This window comes from Typopeltis vanoorti, chromosome 12 (genome assembly GCF_054136105.1).
Source record: "Typopeltis vanoorti isolate ZY-2024b chromosome 12, IOZ_Tvanoo_1.0, whole genome shotgun sequence".
NCBI lineage: Eukaryota > Metazoa > Arthropoda > Arachnida > Uropygi > Thelyphonidae > Typopeltis > Typopeltis vanoorti.
This window is the reverse complement of record NC_143560.1, coordinates 39,877,288-39,900,221: the sequence shown is the minus strand read 5'-3', so window position 1 is coordinate 39,900,221 and position 22,934 is coordinate 39,877,288. Positions and strand designations below refer to the sequence as shown.

The window sequence follows — 22,934 nt, the reverse complement described above, 5'->3', positions numbered from 1 at the left end:
TTCTTCCATTCCTCGTGCAAGGCTACCCCATTGCAAACCAGTCTTGGACACACAGTGCAGTATGGCATGGAGTACTGTTGTGCTCAAATAAGAGGTTTACTTCCGAAGTACTTCCAGAGAGTCAGAAGAATGAAATTGTCCAGGATGTAAAGGTCTTCATCAGATATCATGGTATTGGACACATATACCTTTAACCTTTGCCAAACTTGACATTTCAAATGATAAAATTCCCTGCTGGAACCGTTCCCTGGGTAATCTCCAGATGTAAAGACGACCATCAGAGTGAAATATTCGGATGCGTGATTTCCTGATTCGTCATCCTACAGCCGTTTTCCAATCATCTACTGTTCAGGAACTGTGAAAGACCCAAGTTCAAATGTTGGTTTGGAGTCGATGGGAGTGATCTGTAGCTTGTGTGCATCAGCTCTGCCCTGGTAACCTATGGTATGCAATTCTCTGCAGACAGTTCTAGTTCTGACAGATGTCCCTGAATGTTTTTTACTTGACTGTGAGTCCCGTTAGTGATGACTTGAGGGTGCTCGAACATTCCCAGACAGAGCTGCTCAAACTCGATCAATGAGTGTTGGTGGCATCCAGGGGAGTTTTCTGGTATAGTGATATAGATATCATTCTCTCCTTGTTTTGTTCATTCCTATAAGCTGCTGTTTTTACCTTATTATTAAAAAGATTTTATATTGTGTTACATTATTATAACGAGTCACCCCAAACACATTTTGTCATAACCCTCAGTTGTCAAATGTAATCATGATTCGTAATTTTTACACCTTCTTTTTTAGCATTATATTCTTATGTATTGATGCAATCTTATTGATTTTATCATCTCTTTGTGACCTTTGCAAATGTGGTTTCTAGAGAAAACTTGATTGACTTTTTTGCTAAAGTATTAGTGTTATTTGTCGTTTATACCTGCCTAAAAGTAATTTAGGTATTCATAAATATTCCAATTTTCACATTTCAGAGGGTTTTACTATCGGCCGTAAATTATTTGAAAATAAACTAGTTATTGTAAAAAATAACAATGTGATTATTTGAGGTCTGATGAAAATCTATAACTATCATGCAGTGTAATCCTGCAGTGTAAGATGTCTCTGAAAATGTATTACAGCATTTGAAAGCAAACGAACGAGCTAAAATTTTATGATAATAATAATCTCAAAAGGGTTCCCTGAAAGCTTGATTCACTGAAAGCCTGTTTTCAAAAAAAGCCAGAACTCACTACAGGCCTAAAAATAAAGTCTAGATCTGTCCCTGGTTGCAGATCCAAACTGACTGCAATTTCAATTTTCGGAAAGACAATTAGCAAAGATATTAAATAAATAACAAACAATCAGTTTATGCCTTTTATTTCCTTATAACGAGTTGGTAAAGCCTTTTAACCCTTTCTAGCTTTTGGAGACTGAGTAGGCAGCTCAATCTCCACTGGTCACCAATCAGAGATAGCTGATGCATGACTATCACTAATTATAAGCGACAACCGATGGAGAGATGGGCAACCAAGTGTTCCATCTCTCGGCACCTAACCCTAACAGGATATGTTAATTCTACTTTACTGAGATAAAGAGTCAATAAGCTTCACTTTGGCGAGGTAAATTTATTCAAATTAAATGGATATTGAATCCACCATTATTTCTTAGCCAAATAAGAAACTCAAAGATAGAAAATCTAAGAGTTTTATGCTGAATATAGAAAACTATAAAAGTTCGGCAAGTCCAAGCGAAAGCCAACACCCGGGGGAAACTCGTAGTAAAGGTAGAGTAAGCTCCGATCACTGTCCTTAGTATTTTCCCACAATGTAAAACACAACTCCTAGCAGATGTATGTTGTTATACATTATGGGGGAAGGTCATTACCCAAACCGGTTTTCGACCTTTTTTTGAGCTGTATTTAAGTAAAGTCCTCTCTAAAAATTAGGCGTCCCCAGACCACTCCCTACGAGTGACAGCAGGATTGTCCAACTCAGTGACAGCCTCACCCAATCACCAAGAAGAACTTCTCATCGTTGGCTCTACCCAATAGCCAAGCTCACCCCACCACCAGACAGAGCCATAATCTCTGAGCAGTGGCCCTACTCAGAGACAAGCAAAAACCAAATCCAAGCAGAGCCTCTCATACATCAAGCATCTAACCCCCTCATCAGTGATTAGGTAGACCCAGATGTAAATACTGAGGTTGCTGTAGTGCAGAGCTTATTTCTTTACTGTACAAGTCGACTAAAGGTGCACTACTAAATTACTGAGAGAAAGAGCCAATAGGCTTCAGTTCGGCGAGATAAATTTATTCAAATTAAGTGGATATTGAATCCACCATCATTTCTTAGCCAAATAAGATTTTCAAAGATAGAAAATCTAAGAGTTTCATGCCGAATATAAAAAACTATAAAAGTTGGGCAAGTCCAAGTGTAAGCCAACACCTGTTGTGTTTTACATTATGGGTAAATACTAAGGACAGTGATCGGAGCTTACCCCACCTTTACTGCAAGTTGCCCCAGCATGTACCAGGGATTGACTTACGCTTGGACTCGCCGAACTTTTATAGTTTTTTATATTCGGCATGAAACTCTTAGATTTTCTATCTTTGAATTTCTTATTTGGCTAAGAAGTGATGGTGGATTCAATATCCACTTAATTTGAATAAATATGTTAATTCTTAAATAATATGAGTTCGACGGCCGATTTTCTTGAGTACGGGAAGAAAAACTCGAGTTTCTGGCAGAAAAAAACCCACTCGCCCATGCTAGAGATCGACTAACTCGGAACTGGTCGAAGATAGGCTTAGTAAATGTTACTCCAGTCGGTGACTAGACCTGAACTGAAGTCTCTCTTCGGACGGCCTAGCGCGGATGATGCAAAATCCACTTCCACTTAACATGTCTTTTGCAAAGATGTTAAGATTTTCATATTATGAACATAGGAAGCGAGTACCCTCCTACCACAAGTCCGAGTGCTTGCACTCCTTTGAGGTTTCAGATTAATAAAAATAATATAGAGATATATTAAATCCTCGTTAAATAATAAGATGCTTGTTGTTATTTAATTGAAAATGTAGAATATTATATATATATATATATTTTTTTTTTAATTTAATTTAATTTTATTTTATTTTTTCTGTCTAATTCTTAGGGAGCATGGAATCATCTCTGTATTTTAGATATACATAGGCTTACTATGCCAGGAAACGTCGATAATATAATCACACAATAAATATAAACAGTTATCTTTACTGGGACGAGAAAAAAATGAGATATGGAGAGTTCAAACCGCTCAAGTAGTGTTAAACTTTTTAGGATTGTAAAAAAATTAGTTTAGCACTCTTTTTAAAATCACACGTCCTCCCGCGATGAGTCTTCGGACTCCCTGTAGGTATCACGAATAATAATAATAATAATAATAATAATAATAATAATAATAATCACATCTTTTAAAAGTTTTATCCAAGTGATGTCCTTTTCCTCTTTTCATCATGATATAAATTAAGACAAGAACATTGTATAAAAATATGCATTACATTTTGACATCATCAACTGCTTGCATTGTGTAATTACCTATAATATATATATATATATATTACATCCATAAAAAATATATCCCTGATGATCAGTAATGACTTAATACCTAACTGCTGGTGACTAATCACTATAGCGATCGCCTGTCAAACCTGAAACGGTATGCTAGTAGTATTGATTATGCTATATGAGCCATTATGATCATTACTGAGACACTGCCCGTTGTGGAAATGGTACAGTGCACCATTTAATTATGATGAAATGCTTTTGCCTGCTTATTTAATACGATATGCTTTTTTAAAAAAGACAATATATATTAATTTTAGTCAAGAGTTTTTCGCATAAAAGATGGCATGGAAAATCACCTGGGGCGAGAGTGCCTCTGTATTTGTGTGTATGGAGTTAGCGTTGCTTTGTCACAGGTGTGAGGATATTTAACGAACATATAAGATAGCAAGAAAAAGATATGGGTGAGTATACTTCTTAATTTCGTCAAAGATGCTATGTGTGCATGTTGTAGATGGGAAGTAGCATTATTGTGTATCAGAAGATGTATTAACTTGGTTGGAAAGACCATCATAAGAATTTTAAAAAATTAAAGATGTCAGCCTTTCCCGCCATTTTGTATGAATTATGGCTTCACTTACTGCTGCTTTTTTGTTGTCATATTGTCATTGTCGCGCCATCGTGTTGTTGTAGCTTCTTCGCTTATAAAATAGAGCAACTGAGTAATTGTACCTGCATTTTCGAAGTTGAACCCGATGGAACTTCTTCGAGCTTCATATTCTGACATATTGATAAAATTTAAATAAAAATATAATTTTTAATTCAATAAAATATTATCAGATATATAACTTTGTTGTCCCTGTTTTGATCGACATTTTATTCAACTCTCACATGTTTGCTTTAAACTGCCTAAATAAGTGTAGCTTCATCAGTCATGAATGAAGAAAATTAAAAAAAAAAAAAAAATTGAAAGCTAATGGTTGTGCGTGCGGCATAATGCGTTTTAGTTGCTTAGTGGTGTATTTGCTGTCCTCTCCTTTTTAAGTAGCACATGAAAAATGTATATTTTGGAGGACAGGTGATTGAACTAGAGTCCACTATATACTTTTAACGAGAGCGAAATGTTTAAGTCTTCCTTACGATTTTTTTAAAAATAAATGGCTAACTTGCGGTTAAAAATCCATTTGTAATTTTTAACATAAATGCGTATTTCACTATAAATAAATTGGAGTTTGCATTTAAACACAGGAAGCATGTGTACGTATTCAAACTTATAAGTTTTTTAAATTTTGAATAGTTAGCTCACTGCTAACTAGTCATTTATGTACACGTGAATTTCACTTGTGTAACGTGCTTATATATATTTTTTCATATTTTAAATATTAGCACATGAGATTGAATTTCGGCTTTGTGATTGCTTGTAATGAACAAGACATTACTTTAAAACAATGAGAAACACCAGTAGGATTTATGAGGAAGTATTTAAATGTAGTTCGGACCTATCTTTGTAATCATTCGCAAACTGCCCTTCATAGTAAGGTATGGGAAAATCGCCATTAAATTGGTTTGCAAAGTATAGAGAGTAACGATATTACTTCTGCAGTTAAAATATGACATACTATTCTGATATAGAAGGTTTGTGTTATGCATTTTCATATGTAATATATATTTTCACTCTATACAATATAAGGGAAAATATATTTTCACTCTATACAATATAAGGGAAAATATCACAATTTTTTTCAGTGCCATACTTCACTGTGAGTATGATGCATAAATTAATGGCATATAACAAATCCAAAAAACTATAGTACTTCAAGTGTAGAGAGAGAGAGAGTCGAGTTTTATTTTATTTTGAGGGGAGTACTGAATCGAATAACATACCATGTTTTCATAGGGCAAGACAGAAGTTAAAGATTGGAATAATTCTGCTTTGGGCAGTGTATATATATATGTGTGTGTGTGTGTGAAGATTTATGAATTAAGGATATTCCTGCTAGAATGAAAACAGCTGAAATTCTGTTCTTCAAAAATTAAAGGTATAGAAGGCAGAATTATTTTTAATTCTGCCTTCTATAATGATTTATTTATAATTTAATGATAATTATCCTATTTGACTCCTATGTATTAGGCTCAGTAGTCTGATACTGCCTAATAACTTGGCTTCTTGGAAACCTAATTAATGCACTCACAGAGGATTAATTCTAATCCTATCTGCATAGTGTATTATAATTTAAAAAGCTCTAATAAAAGTTCTTCACTTCTTAAAGATTCAAATGCTGGTCTTTCCAACCAGAGGGCATACTGACTGTATTGTGGAGGCAGATAGTTATCCATTATTCTTTTATAGCTAAATAGCAAAACATTGTCCTTCATAAAAAGTTTTAGAAATGACTAATGGCTTACTACAATACGGTCTTTGCCATGAGAGCAGACTGTATGTATATCTGCATCTTGTTAGTCCTGAAATTCACTGTTATGTCAACTGTTTCAGTGTTGTTGGTTCTCATCAGAGGCTAGGCTAGAAGCCTTTGAAAGAAAACTAACCCTTAATACTGTGGAATCTCATTCTAAGCAAATGCTAGACTGCTCACTTATGAAATGACCATCCTACCCATCATGATGTGTTTATCCATTTTGCAAAATATGGGTGCAAAACATACCATTGGAATAACATGAGTACCAAGTTTAAGATGGGTGATGTATTTCACCCATCACAATTGGTTGGGTGGTGATTCTTTCTAACTACACTACAAAATTGTAGTGTAGTCAGAAAGGATTACACATGTCATTTAGTTAGAAAAACCTAGGTTTACTTCTCCTCATGGTTGGAAGATTTTATAAGGACTTAAGGTGAGGTGAGTTGGTGGTAGAAGGATTTTTTTCCTCCACAAAACTTGATAGGGGAGGAGCACTGTCCTGCAAACAGACATACTGGCTGGAAAATATATGCAATTAACAAATATATGTTTGATCAGTGGAATGGAGATAAATGAATTTTTAGTGTAGTTAGAATGGCATAATAAAAGAGTCCTCAGAAGGCTTCATTTGGCACCAAAAAACTGTTTCAAGTTTTAATAGACAAGAAATTGCAAACTATGATGAACATGTGTAATTTTTCATTATCAATTAATGCTTGTAGGAATGGTGTGATGGGGCAGTAGATGGCACCTTGTGCTGATGGTAGTGGTATCGTGTAGATGAAGGATTATGTAATGGAAGCAATGAGTTATAGTGGAGTAGTGTACTCTCTCACGATGGGTCCTTGGAGGTGTCCTATAATGATAAGTATCTTCACAACTAGGCTACTTGTATGTAGAGGCTGTTTTCTTTACATTCGTTGCCTCAGTAGCCCATAATTCAAAACACTTCCTTTTGGATTTTTATATTTCTGTGCATCATGGGAAGGATCACTACCCAGACCGATTTCAACCTTTACTGAAGTTTCATCAATGACAGCTAAACTCTAACAGATACCGAAGTTAAATTAATACAGAAATCATATATCTAACCTGGAAAAAGCAAAGCACTTTCTAAAACTGTTTAATAATAACATATAGCCATTATTGAGCTTCTAGACAGATCTTACCTTTTTTTAAGTAGTGTAATTTTCCAAGATTTGGCACATTACACTTCTTAATTAAATTTGCTAAGCTCTCAGTCATTTTTGAAATTTAATTTTTAGAGGCAGCCATTTTTTGCTGCTTGCTGAAAAATGATAATGGATATTTAATATCATTTATTTAGTAGTAGAATTGAAACAATACAATTGTAAATTAAAGATGTGAAGAAATTATATTCTTGGTTTAATCCTTGATCCAAGTGTAAGCAAACAAAGTTTGTACATGAAGTAACTTCATGACTGGGCAACTCATATATATAGAGGCTAATGACTTCACATCACTTACCTTTAGTATCTCATAATGCAAAACACATATCCTTACAGACATGTATAATGCTAAGCATTATGGGAAGGGTCACTACCCAGACCAGTTTCGACCTTTATTGAGGTCTCATCAGTGGGAGCCAGACCCAGAGGTGATACCAAGGTTGAAGTAATGCAGAAGTCATATTTCCAGAGTATTTTAGAAATAAGGTGTGACTTCTTTTGGCTACTTGTATATGGAAATATGACTCTGCATTACTTCAACCTTAGTATCACTTGAGTCTGGCTCCCACTGATGAGACCCCAATAAAGGGCAAAACTAGTCTGGGTAGTGACCCTTCCCTTAATGCATAACATTATACATACCCACAAGGAGATGCGTTTTGCATTATGGGAGATACTTAGATAGGAGTGATGTTAGCTTGGTTCACCTTTGCTACTAGTTGCCTAGTGTTGTACAACCTTACCCCAGTCCTGAAGATATTTTCAGGCGCAAACTTTGTTTGTCACACTTGGATAAAGGATTAAACTAAATTTATTATACCAAGAATAAAATTTCTTGGGATCTTTAATTTATAGTATAACCAAGTAGAAAAATTTTGAACAATATAGTTAATTTTCATACATATAGTCTGCATGTACTTCTGAGTTGTAAGTCAATAACATCATATTACTTATCATAAAAAAGGTATTTATTTATTTATTTTAATTTCCAAATGCTCTGTCAAATCAGATAGTTTGAATGTGAAGCTGATTCAAGTTTATGGTAGTCCAGTTGTAGCTTTGTACCTACATTTCTTAATCTTGAAATTTTTTTTCACTTGGTTATACTCCAAGAAATTATATTCTTGGTTTAATCCTTTATCCAAGGATTAAACTTGGGCTACTTGTATGTAATTTCTAACAACTAATTGCCTTAATATCCCATAATGCAAAATACACACCCTTTCGGATGTGTATAATACTATGCATTATGGGATGCTGGGTCTGGCTTTCACTGATGAGATCTCAATAAAGGTCGAATGTGGTCTGGGTAGCGGCCCTTCCTGTAATGTATAACATTATACACTTCTGAAAGGGTATGCTTTGCATTATGGGATACTAAAGCAATTCATGTGAAGTCATTAGACTCTATATACAAGTAGTCCAGTCGTGAAGATACTTCATGCGCAAGCATTGTTTGTTTACACAATGTTTGTGCATGATTAAACCAGGATCAAAACCAAGAATATAATTTCTTGGTATCTTTAATTTATTTCTGCTTCTAGACAGATCAGGGTGATCTAAAGCTCAGGGTGACACTTAATTGCAAGGTCTGATTTTTTATTTTTATTTTTTATTTATTTTTTTATTTTATTTATTTATTTATTTATTTTTTTTTTTTTTTTCAGGTGGCCATTGTATTTCATTTAGTGTTGCAATGTATTTCACTTTTTTCAGGTGGTCAGTAGTACACTGGCAAAACTGTGATTTTTGGCATAAGCTTTTAGTGGGAATTTCCCTTAAGAACTTCATACTGGCCTCCTTACAGTTTTTATGGATTTCCCCTGAAAAATTTCATCAAACCCCCAATCCTCCTTTGCACATGAAGATTTAATGGCATGGTAGTCATGCCACTGGGCATTTCAAATATTCATAGTAAAGAGCAGTCTACTACTGTTGACTGATTTTTGTCATTGATAGTCATGTTGCAGTTTTCAAATGTATATTAGGAAATGTTTGTTTTCATTGTTTCTTTCTTTTCCTATCTTGACCTACCACCTAACCTACAAATCACTAATGTACTTCAAGTTCTGTCACTTCTCTTGTGTGGAAGTGACATAAAAATATCTGAACTTCCAGGTTATTTTTTATCATTTTGACACTCGCCACATAGTTGTCCCTTCTTATTGATTGAACAGAAAGTACATATAATAAACAACTATGTTATACCAACTAGTTTCACCAACTAAGGCTGTTGGCATCTTCAGGGTACATAACTGATGTAAGGCACTAAAAAGTAAAAAACTGTTACAAACTATAAACTTTTTTATTTTTTAGTGCCTTACATCAGTTATGTACCCTGAAGATGCCAACAGCCTTAGTTGGTGAAACATAGTTGTTTATTATATGTACTTGATCAATATAGTCCCATTAGAAGTCATTCCAGAGCTTTTATGGTCAAGAAAATTAAACATTTTTTAACATGAACAGGAAGTACTCTAAGGTAACAAATATTTATATCATGCATCTGTATTATTTAATTCTGAATTGTTGGGGAAATGTTTTTTTTTTAAACTACTCCTAAAGCTGTTGTTTATCAGGGTTTAAAAAGAAATCCAAGATTCTTATAATATGAAGAAAGATATTTGTTTTCTATTTTTTTGTTGTATTTATTTTATTATGCTTGCTTAGTTGTGAAACTAGACAACAATCATATTATTGCCATTGTGTTATACCACTTCTGAAATTTCTCTTTTTGAAGGATTATTATAAGAATAATGTTATTATCATTACAAACCACACATTATATTTTTTACTTAAACAAAACTCATTTTTACATATTTTGAAATTTGCATGGTTTTATAATGTTTTATCTCCTCAAAATTGCAAATTGCTCTGACCAAGAGCTGTAGATCCACATATTGCATAGCATATACAGATTACAAAGAACAACTAACTAGTAAATACACACACAAAAAAAAAGCAGTTCAGTCAAAAATATCATATAGGGATATTCTTTTCCTTTCTGCCACCATGCATTTAAAAAAAAAAGTATATCTATTCCATAAGATCACTTCACAAACTGATTTCCTTTTGTTTATTTATTGTATAACCAATATTTACATAAGCCTGCATCATTTTAGTTCCCTCCCTCATCACGTTAATTGCTAATTAAAGCATGATGGAATATAATTCTTTTTCATCTGTACTTATGTTCTTTAGCAGTATCATATATAGTTGATATGTCAACACTAACATACAATACTTATTGTGAATTTAGTAATAATATCACTAATAGAATATTTGTCAAATATGTATGCAGAAAAAAAAAAGTGTTACAGATAAACAAAAACACTTTTCATATGTTCAGAGACCTGACAAATACACTACAAATAGATATTTGGATTGGATTATTCAAAATGAAGCAATGAGGTGCATGTGTTCAGAAATCAGTACCCTTGCTTATATTATTATGGAGTTTCAGGAGGCATGCTCTGGTTCACATAATGTATGGCTAGTTGCCAGTGTTCTTATGCCACTCAAGTAATGAGAATATTTGTTTCTTATCCTTTTTCCTTGGGAACTGCTCTTGCTTGGTTTGCAGGGATATTCTTTCCCTTTCTGCCACCATGCATTTAAATATATATATATATATATCCCATGAGATCACTTCACAAACTTATCTCCTTTTGTTTATTTGTTGTATAACCAACATTTACATAAGCCTGCATCATTTTAGTTCCCTCCCTCATTACGTTTTTTCACCATTTCCAGATCTCTCCAAAATTTAATTAACCTTCATGCAATAATCTGGATGCAGTATTGTTCAAGATTTTATAATGAGGAACAATAACCTTATCATACTTATTAGTATCCTCAACTTTTTTCTTAACCACCTTTTTAACACATCACTTGTACTTAGACTCGTTGATGGCTGTCACACTTGATCATTCTAGATTTGCTGATGATGCTTTGATCTGAAGTGCAATCCCATTAGCACAATGTATAGTCAGTAGATTCCTCCATCTAACATGCAAAACCACATAGTTCACAATTTTCATCCTACTCTTACAGATTCATCTGAAACAGACAGGACAGTTGCACTATGTATAGTTACATAGATATGTAGCCAGATAGGTACAGATTGTAATTGGATAGCCAGTTTCCTCTGGTCATTTACTTCATGTCATGACAGATGGTACTTTCTCTTTGAGCTTTGCTTCCAATGCAGGGACACCTCAGGGCTCCATTCCATCATTTACCCAGTTTCTCCTATACATAAATAACCTGCTCTCAATCACCACTATTCTTATCCACAGATTTACCAACACAGTACACTCCATTCATCCTACCTCTTTCAACAAACCTTGTATTTTTCATACACTCCAAGATTCAGGATCATCTGTAACCAATGCTTGAAACACTCATCTCCATTTCATTCTATCCTTGCCCCACTGAATCTCCATTCACTTGGGCAAGGATAACTTGATAACCTTCAATGCCATCAAAATGCAGCCTTGTCTTTTATCTCACAAAAGAGATCTCAGCTCACCTTCCCTTACCCTCAGTAATACACAGATCTCCAGACAGGATCAGATCTCCCCCCCCCCCCCAAACTGACATTTACTTTCAGTCTCTAGAAAAGTAGGTATTATTTTCTCAAGAAGCTATTTTACATCTCCCCAGCTATTATAGGGTTAATATAATAGCATTTTATCACTTTTTATTTTATTTTATTAACAGCTGTTATAGGATTAATCATCATCATCATCATCATGCGTATCAAGGATTTAGGCCTAGCATGGCCTGTTCCAGCCTTAGAAGTCATCGTTGAATCATTTAAGAGGACATCCTGGTTTTCTTTTTCCTAATGGCTTGTACTTTAAGGTTTGTTTTGGTAATCTTTCTGTTTTCATTCTTTGAACGTGCTCCATCCATTTTTGTTATTAATTTTAAATTTTTTCTATTACTGGTTCTTGGTTTAATTCTTTCATAGTTTCTTTTGTGATCAAATAGGGTATACTTTGCATTTTTTCTCATAAACTTCATTTCTGCTGTTATTAATCTTTGTTTGTCTTTTTGTTTTATTGTCCAGATTTCGCTTTGATACATTAAGACAGGTAGGGCTAATGTATTGTATACTTTTAGTCTGGTTTGTTTTTGAACTCGGTTTGGTTTAAATATAGAATTAATTACACCTGTTATTTTTAAATATTTTGATATTTTTACGTTTATATCTTTTTCATTTTCATATGTGATCATACATCCTAGGTAGTTAAATGAATTCACCTGTTCTAAGATCTTGTTATCTATTACTATTTTAGTTCTTGCTGGATCTTGTCCTTTAAAGGCCATAGTTTTTGATTTTTCTGTTGATATTATCATACCATAATCTTTGGCTATCTCATTTAGATCTAAAATAGCTTTCTGTGAGTTATCTTCAGAATTTATAATTATTATTTGGTCTTCGGCAAAAAGGAGAGTGTTTAAGTTCACTGTAGGAGAAAGTTTAATTCCTTGATGTAAATTTTTATTCCATTTTATTATTATTTCATTTAAGTAGATATTAAAAGGAGTTGCTGAGAGAGGACATCCCTGTCAGACCCCTTGGTTTATCTCTCTCGTATATGATAGCTCGTGATTTAATCTTATTTGTATTTGATTGTTTTCATATATATTTGTGATAGCTTTTAGGATATTATTTGGTATTTGTCTTTCTTTTAATATGTTAAATAATATGTTTCTTTTAACTTTGTCAAATGCTTTTTCAAAGTTCAATAAATGCAATATGTGTTTCTAAATTGTATTCTCTTCTTTTCTCTATTATTAATTTTAGGCAAAAGGTGTCTATACATGATTGTCCTTTTCTAAATCCATTCTGTACTTCTAAAATAAAGTTTTAGGAATATTTCATTAGTTTGCTATTTAAGATTCTGCTATATATTTTGTAACAGGTTTAGTATACTGATACCTCTATAATTTTTAGGGTCATCTCTATTACCTTTTTTAAAGATAGGAATCACAATTGCTTTTTTCCATTCTATTGGAGGGGGGGTACCAGTTGAATAAATTTCATTTTAAAATAATAAGAGTCTTTCTTTGAATCTTGTTCCTGCGTATTTATATAGTTCTGAACCTAGATCTTCTCTAGGTGATTTTCCGTTTCTTGTTTCTTTAGGGCTGATTTCTAATTCTTCTTTAGTTATAGTTATTTCATTTTCGTTAATTGTTTGCCAGTTGTCTTTTATATTTGTCTGTCCACAATTCTGTGTAGTAATTTAGAAATTCTTCTAATTTCAATTCAGTGTTTAATTTTATGTTTTCTTTGGTATCTGCATTTAAGTGTTTCAAAATCTTATATACATTGGGTCTTATTTTATATAAATCATGTTCTAAATTAGAGACAAATTTGTTCCATGATTCTCTGTCTTTTTCTGACTTCTCTTTTAGCTATGGCTCTTATTCTTTTATATTCTATTTCATCTTCTAATCTTTTACTGCTTAACCATTTGTGATAGACTTTTTTTTTCTTTTTGATTATTTCTTTGATTGTATCATCCCAGATCTTCAGTTTTTTCTTTTTATTGAATTTTTTGGTCTTTCCTAAGCTTTCATTTGCTGTTGCATTTAGTATCGTTTTTATATTAAGCCATTCTATTTCTATTTCTTCATTTTGTTTTATTTTATCTAGATATTGGTTAATTCTTTGTTCATGTAGCCATTGTACATGTGTGTCATTCATTAGTCTAGTTTATAAACAAATGTTTCAAATTAATTTTAATTTTATCTTAATTTTATTTTAACAAGGAAGTGGTCACTGCTTATTTCATATCCTTTATGAACTCGAACATTAGTGAAAATTTTGATGTCTTTTCATTTAATATGAAGTAATCTAATATTGATTTCCATCCTCTTGCTGTCCAAGTATATTTATGTATGTCTTTATATTTATAGAAGGAATTCATTATTTTTAGGTTATTATAAACTACAAAGTCAATCAATTTTTTACCATTCCTGTTTAGAGTATGTTCTCCATGTATTCCTATATTATTATTAATTTTCGTGTTTCCAATTCTTGCATTTAAGTCTCCTGCATCATTTTAGTTCTTCTCCTGCTAAAATTATGTAATCATTTTTATTTATTTTATTATATATTTTGTAGCTGATTATAAAAATGAATATTATCCTGTTCTCTTCCTTCTTCTGGGGCATATAAACCAATTATTTATTTTTTATCCAAACACTAGTAGTACAGTAGTAAGTAAGTGGTACAACATGATTTACAACAAATTAGGATACATTACAATGAGATCAGCTTAGATTTGGTAGGTGAATTATACAGGGAATAATAATTAAATATGAAAAAAAAAGGAAACTATACATAACTTATATACAATAAACATGGTCAGATGTTCCTCCAGTATCTTGCACAATCAACTGCTCTTTCTGTGCAGGATATAAGGTCCTCTTTTGCACACAAGGCAGTGGAAGAAAGGGACAAGAAAGAAGGTGTTCCATGGACTGGGTTGTCCCACACTCACAATTGTCTGGGCCAGTGAGGTAGCCCCGTTTGATGAGGTTTTGTTTGCAGTGTCCTGTCCTCTGGAGTCTGTTTAGGATTTTCCAAATATTCCAGTCCAAGTGGGCACCACGTGGAAGATGTTCGGCTGTTGGAATACCAGTATTATTTTCAGGATATAGTGCAAGCCATTGTTGAAGTCTTGTCTCTGGGAGGTTTTTAGGTGGTTCAACAGTTGTCAGGAAGCTATGTTGAGATCTTAGTCTTTTGGGCACTCCTGTCTGGCCGAACAGTGGATAGCGTTCTTCATTCATTTGTCTGCTTCTTTCATCAGTTGAGAATGCAGATCTTCGAATTGAAGGGGGGGGGGGTGCAATACCAGCCAAAGTATACAGGTCTTTTAGTGGTGTTGGTTTCAGGCATCCTTAATTAAGCCGCAGCTTTCATTCAATGCTGGATCAAGTTTTTCAGCATGGCAGGATCTGGACCATACTGGGCAGGCATATTCAGCAGAAGAATAGCAAAGAGCCAAGGCAGAAGATCTAAGTGTGCTAGGGTCTGCACCCCATTTGGAGGAAGTGAGCCATCTTAGTATGTTGTTTCTTGCATTCACTTTTGCCTTTGTTTTTTCTATGTGGGTTTTATATGAGAGGGTGCGATCGAGAGTCACACTGAGGTAGATTGGTTTCCAGGAATGTTCTATAGAGCCTTCCCAAGAAATCTGTATCTTCCTGTTGGCTTCCTTATTGTTAAGGGGGGGGGGAGGCCAGTCTGGGTTTTCAAGGGTTTGGTTTTAGTTGGTATAGTATGTGGTTAGACTATTTAAGGCAAAATGATAGAGTAGTTTCAATGGACTTGAAATTTTTTGACTGAGTAGCTATGGCAAGGTCATCAGCATAGATAAAATTTCTAGTTCCTGGAAAGATGGGGAGATCATTGATGTAGATGTTGAAAAGTAATGGTGATAACACACTTCCCTGGAGGAGGCCATTTTTTTAGTGGTGCCATCGGTTCTTCCTATCCCCAAGGTCCACGTAAAAGCGTCTGTTTTCCAAGAGTGATTGGATCAGGAGGAGACAAGGTGATAGACAAGGAGGAGACAAGAACTAGAGACAAGTCCCTAGTTATTCTGTATATTTTATTTCTGAGTGTGAGATGGTTTATGGTATCATATGCTGCAGTTAGGTCTACAAAGACTACTCATGTGGCTAGTTTTTGCTCATAACCATTTTCTATATATTGAGTGAGATTGAGAATTTGTGATGTGCAGGATTTGCCTGGTCTAAAGCCAGCCTGCTCAGCAATAAGATGGGGTTCGGTTAGAGGTTGTAGCCTATTCAAAATTAATCGTTCATAGAGTTTAAAGAGATTGCTGAGTAGTGATATAGGTCTGTAATTTTTTGCTTCGGTTGGGGTTTTCCCTGGTTTCAGAAAGGCCACCACTTTGGCATTCCTCCAGATAGTTGGTATCCTTAGGGTTCTGAAGCAAGTGTTGTATAGGTTTAATAACCACTCTTTGTCCTGGTTCCAAAATGTTTAATCTGTTCATTACAGACATCATCAAGGCCTGCAGATTTTCTAGGTTTTAATAGGTTTATGGCAGCGTTAAGTTTAATGATGGTGAAATCTGAGTTAATCATATTTTGTTCCTCACTTGAGGTTCTAAGTATCTTATTTTTTGTGTGTTTTTTAGTGAATTTTCCATTCAGCAGCTGGTGAGCAATTTGATTAGCTGTTACCTGCGGATGCTCATATGGCTTAGTGAAATCCTTCCTAATTCTGTTGATAAAGTTCCATGCTTTTCTGCTACTATGGGTCACATCAAGGGCTTCTATTTCTTTTTTTTTTTTCCATGAGGAACGCCTTTCCTCTGCCATCTTGGAGCATAATTTTTCTCCTGCTTAGATAGTCTCTTCTGAGAAGGAGTTGTTGTTGTAAGTAATCAGCATACTGGGCTTGTATGTTACTGGAAATGCCTAGAATGTAGTTTTTGCGGCATCCTTAGGGAATGTGTTTGGTGGAGATTTTCCTCAGTATTTTTATGAATTCCGGATACTCTTGAGGGTTTGGAGGGACTTCTTCTATGGAGCGGTCAAGATCTTCCACGAAACCCTTCCAATTAGTTTTTTGGAAATTAAATCATCGTCTGTAAGGGACAATGTTAGGCATAATTGCTGGGTTGAATTGAAGCATTATAGGTCTATGTTGAGTATGTGTAATCGGATTTAAAACCTTTTTAACACAGATGCTGGATATTTTTGAGCTAACAAATATGAAGTCAGGGTTATAGCTTCGCTTCCATCTGCCACTGTTGAAAGATGCAGGAAGTTTTGGATTATGTATCAGGTTTAGAGAAAGGTTTTCAGCCCATTTTTCAACAAGTTCTCCATCTTCGTTGAACAGTTAACACTATGGCTGTTAAAGTCACCTAATACAACATTAGTCATGTATGCATTATTATTGAGGAGGATGTCAGGGAAGGAGAAAGCTTCTTTTTGTGGTTTATAGACTGAGGTGATTGAGATATTTTTAAATGCGATCGTAATAATCTCAATGTTTCTGTTGTTCGTTGAGTCAATGGACGATGGGATCAAGTTCTCTTTTGTAAATATTGCACTGCCATATTTATCGTGGGGTATTTCTTTGATGAGTTTCATGCCATGGATGTGAGGTCTTCAGCACCTTCTCCTCTGTGAGTTTCTTGCAGGCAGAGCACATCACAGTCATTATCTCTGCAAATATTTGCAATGAGATCTTGCTTGACACTGGAGAAACCTTCAATATTAAATGATATTATTTTTAGGCTTGGCCCCAGGTAGGATCTTTTAGGGCAGAAATTTGGGAGCATTTTAATTCGATCACTTGTGTTTGATTGATAGCATATAAACCAATTATTGTTAAATAGCCTCCATCTATTTTTATTCTAGCTGCTATTATTCTTTCATTCCATAATTTATAATGTTTTAACTGTTTTGAAAGGGAGTTATGAATCCAAATCATGACTCCTGCTTGTGCTCTTTAGTCTCTGTCAACTCCACTGTATATCACATTAAAATTTTCGGTTCTCATGGTTCCTTTTAATTTCTTTTTTGTTTCAGTGATTACTGCTATTTTAAAATTTCTTTCATTTAATAGTTGGTCTAATTCTATTTCTTTATATGCTATTCCTCTTACATTCCAGTTTGCTATGTGTATTATATTTTGTCTTTTCCATTTTTGTTTTACCTTTTCCCATTCCAGGGTCGTTTTCCATAGATTCAATCCGATTATCTTTTTCTGTCAGCTTACAAGTAGAATTATGTTCTCCATGTCAGGGGACTAGCCTGACGATGGAATAGTTCAGGTAGGGCTGCTACCTTAAGGCTTCTGAACTAGCCTTCTTCCGAATTTAAACCCATAGGAGGAATAGGGTATATTGAAGGGGGAAGAGTACATTATAGAAGAATTATAGTAAGGTTTATAGAAAGGGCATAGTTGTAAGGTCAGAAATGAAAAGATCCCATGGCCCTCGAGTACTCTAATACCATAAGGGTCATAAAATAAGAGGAGTTGGCTAATAAGGACTTATAGGAAAGATTAAAGTAAGTGGATCTTCCTCAAAGTAGAGGAAGAAGAGGATAGATCCAGCTAGGTGTCCATAGGAGTGCCACTTCCCTTACAATCAAGATGATTGGCCCTGTTGGTCCACGAGTCCTTATTCAGTATATTCGGACCACCCCCACCATATAGGGTTAATATAATAACAAATCCCAAATCTGCAATCCTTAGAATAATGTTTACACATCTGGGGGTTGTGCACCTAAAACCTCCCAAAATTTTTCGATGCTGCCCAGAGGAGAGCAGTTTGGTTCACAGATGATACTTCACAAAAGTTAATTCATATTTAATATTTTAATTGTCTTAATTTAATTTAATATTTTAATTGTCTTTTCATACAGACCTATAAAACACTGCTCGCCATCCAAATTTGAATTATTTACTGTGCCAGCATACAACTTTTGGGACGCTCACTTTTTTATGTTACTAAGATATATAATTTCCTTGTATTAAATGTTTAGGATTTTTTCATTCTTTTGAATTCTAATAGTGTGCTATCTCACATACAGCTGCAGCTGAGACGTGCTAGTAACCATATGGTGCATGTCATATGTTAAATGGGTAGTTTTACAATTTTGTAATATATTTTCTCTGAAGATTTATTACAAGTAGCAAAATTTGAGTCAGTAAATTTTGTTTCAATGTGTTATTTACTGCTCATGGTTTTTAGTATGCCTGACATGCAAAATATTTTAAGTTTATTATTATTAACACTGGACCTCCATGGAGTCAAAATACTTATTGTGGGAGCTACACATACCCATACAATGCTTATGATATCCACATTCACTACATTGCCAGGCTATGCATTCTACTCACCAGCTACTTTAAATGCAGTGAACTTGCTTCTCACATCCTCCTTATAGTTTCTAGGGCTGGCCACTTGTTCTAGCTTCTCCCATTCTATAAAAAAATTCTTCCACATTAATCCGGTAACAACCCCATACCAACTTATATGTCTCAGTCATACCCACTCTCCTCCTCCTCTTTGTGAAGCTTTACAAATTGCATTCTCTCAGTCTGTCTTCATCTCCTACATGCCAAAGACTAGTTACCTCCTTAGTCAGTCTTCTCTGAATCTATTTCACTATATCCTCATCACCATGAAAACCAAATGACCAAATCTGTACATAATAATCCATATGATGTCTGATCAAGGCCATATATAATGGAACTAATAACTTCCATTTCTGCATGTTAAGGTGTTAAGGTCCTATGCATCATTACCACAATTTGATGTGATGATTTCCCAACCTGCGCAGTGTGATCCCCTGAACAAAAGGTCCTTATCCACCACCGCTCTCAGATCTCTCACCTCCTCAATCTCCTTCATAATTTCCCTAAGTCTATTTTACATTCTGTCATTACCTAACATATTTCAGAACCTTACACTCTGCAACATCAAACTAACAGTTCCACTTACTTGCCCACTCATACAATCAATTCGGGTCCTCCTGTAAAGGCTACAGTATCCATGTGACTTCTCTCTCTTTTTTTTTTTTCAACTTTGCATCATCTGCAAACAGGTACATCTCCATTTATACCCTTTCCTTTGTTATTGATGTACAAGTTAAATTACAATGGTCTCAAGCTAGATCATATCCTGTGGCACATCACTAGAGACTTTCCTCTTTGGGGGATACTGCTGCCCACTTTTTTTTTTGTCAGACAGCAGGTGTCAGTATGCATTCTTTGCTCTCAGGAAAAGTTGAAAAATTGGAACAGTACTGTATCCATATGTCATTTGTCACTGTTAATAAAGTTGCTGATACACTATACCATTGCATGCTATCCCAGAAATTCACAAGCACTGCCATATTATAGATGGAGCTATAATTTGTAGCCTCAGCCTTATCTGAACTTTCCCATTCCTGTGGGACTTGAAGTGTTGTATGACTTTTGTTAATCAGGTATGCCAAGACTGATGCTAACTCCCAGGAACACTCCCAATGACATGCTATGATATGTCATCAAATAATGATAAACACAGTAATAAATTTTAATGAAAAGCACAAATATTTCATAATGAAATTAATAGTACATTGTCAGTTTGTGGAAACAGCAAGCAATTAAAGAACAGGAATGTAAAGTAAATACAACAGTCATTTTATCAATTGAAATGGTTGCTGCATCCTAGAGAAATCATAAAGGCTTCTCATGATTTTGCATTGATAAGAATTGAAACACCATGATGAATTGCTTACTGAATACTTCAACTGTGTCCTCTGCAGCAGTTACCAATCTACCATTTTCATTAATAGCATCTTGCCATGAGTATTCTTCCTTTTACCCCCCCCCCCCACATATATACGTACACACATAAAACTTTGTAAAATTTTATGTATATTATTTCTGGGAAAACTCCCATGTTACTCCTCTTTATAAACTATTATAATTACAGCTATTTTGCTTGCTTCAGTTTAGGAGTACCCCTGTTTAGATGTCATTGGCTATTTACTCATGGATTCTTAGGGCATTATGAGTGTAGATGTACTAAAAAGTATATGTAGCCTAAGGAATAGAAAATTGCACATACCTTTTTCTGGGTGTTGTGGCTTTTCCTCAGTCTGCGATGTCGAAAACTGCAGAGTGTGTGTGTGGAGGGGGGTAGGCAGTTTGGTAGAATAAGTTAGAAAAACCCGGGTTTTTTTTCGTAATATATAGAAACATATACTTTTATATAGGGTGGGGAAAAAGTGAAAGGGTTAATTTTTTTTTTTTTTAATTTTTTTTCCCCTTCCCCCTCCCTATTTAAAAAAAAAAAAAAAATTAACCCTTTCACTTTTTCCCCACCCTATATAAAAGTATATGTTTCTATATATTACGAAAAAAACCCGGGTTTTTCTAACTTATTCTACCAAACTGCCTACCCCCCCCCCCACACACACACTCTGCAGTTTTCGACATCGCAGACTGAGGAAAAGCCACAACACCCAGAAAAAGATATGTGCAATTTTCTATTCCTTAGGCTACATATACTTTTTAGTACATCTACACTCATAATGCCCTAAGAATCCATGAGTAAATAGCCAATGACATCTAAACAGGGGTACTCCTAAACTGAAGCAAGCAAAATAGCTGTAATTATAATAATTTGTAGAATTTGTCTTTGGCTGATCTTCTAATTTCTGCTCATGCTGCAATTTTGCTGTCATTACCAAATAAGTCATCTTTGTGGCCTGCTGTTTTCCCATGCAACTAATAATTATCATTATTCTTGATCTTCTTCTTCTACAACATTTTATACTTAAGTTCTTAATTTACCCATTTGATCCCTACCTTATTCAACCTTTTGATCTTCAGAATACATTGATATTGTTAAATATCTCTTTGTCAGCATCCAATCAGCATTTATCTCCTTACTTAACTCTTTATTTCATGCTATAGCTCTAAGCCAACTCATAAACTTTTCTTAACCCCCCCCCCCCCCTTTGTAGTTCCACATATATCCTTTCCTCACAGAAGTAATCATATATAGCTGGCCACCCATATGCTGTCCAGCCATATATGTGGATATGGTGGATCGCTTTCACCAACTGGAGAGAAATGTGACATCCCACTCACATCATCTGATGAAATGATCAGATCACTCATGCTCCTCATGCTCTCCTTTACGCACTGCCTAAGATAGTTGTCTTTCAAGAACTCAAGAAAATATTATCCCCCCCCCCACTCTTTATTCCAGTCTATATTACTATAATTAAAATCATCCATAATGATCACTCTTTTCTTGTTCACTAATCCAAGTTGCTTTTACATTTCTTCATCACCGCTTTCTCTGGGCTGTAGCAGCATCCATCTAAATATCTCTTCCTGTCAGTGCCTACCTTTCACAATACTGCTTCAGAACCATTGCCACTATTTCCCCTCTTGCATCTTAATCAGATGCAAGAGGGAAATGCTTAAGAGAATTAAGTAGTAGTGGAGGAGAAGATGTGTATTTAGCAAAGTAGAGTGCCCTCCTGCAATGAATCCTTGGACTCCCTCTATTATTATTAGGTGTCGCATAATAATAATAATCTCTAACTTACATGGGCATATATCTCCTGCTATCATCAGTAGTAACCCCTCCCCTCCCCCTCTTTTCTCTTGTCCTTTCTATCCTTATGATAAGATCATACCCTTCCATTTCTATTCCTGTGAAGATTAATCCTTATCCATCTGTGTTTCACTATTCCAATAATTTTTGGGCAAATAAACTTAATCAGTGAAACAATTTCATCTCCTTTATTTCTGATGGTCTTGGCATTTGCTGATAAACATTACAGTTCACTTTTAGGCCTGTAACTGATCCTACCTATGTTCATTCACCTTTATTGTCACCATATACAGTATATATCCTCAGACCCATTCCCCCCCCCCCCCTTCATGCCAGGTCATATACTTTCACTACTGCTTTGAACATCCACTCTCCCTATGCAATGTCTCCCTGTCCATCTGACCCCTCGCCCCTTATTCCTCTTGTATTCCTGTTCTTCGATCATCATCATCTCTCTAACTATTACTGTTTCCATTAACAAGCACTTAATTTCAACTTTTTCATTCTCCTGTTCTTCAACTATTACTTCCTCTGATCTGTTGTTCACATCACTCTTTACACTTCTTTCTAGCAGCAGCCTCTCCAGTTTTCTCACACTAAATCCATTTAAATGCAATCTGTTGCTTTTGTACAAATCTCCATTCTTCCTCCAAATGCATTC

General features: G+C 34.8%; 1 protein-coding gene across 1 annotated transcript in view; it reads left to right on the top strand.

Moving 5' to 3' along the window:
- Window positions 1-3,878: 3,878 nt before the first annotated feature.
- Window positions 3,879-22,934, top strand: part of LOC150100722 (uncharacterized) — a 189,671-nt gene continuing 170,615 nt past the window's right edge. The window contains exon 1 of the mRNA XM_090401870.1: window positions 3,879-3,993. Within this exon, the coding sequence (XP_090257996.1) occupies window positions 3,990-3,993 (4 nt within the window). The 5' untranslated portion in view covers window positions 3,879-3,989. The remainder of the gene's footprint in view (window positions 3,994-22,934) is intronic.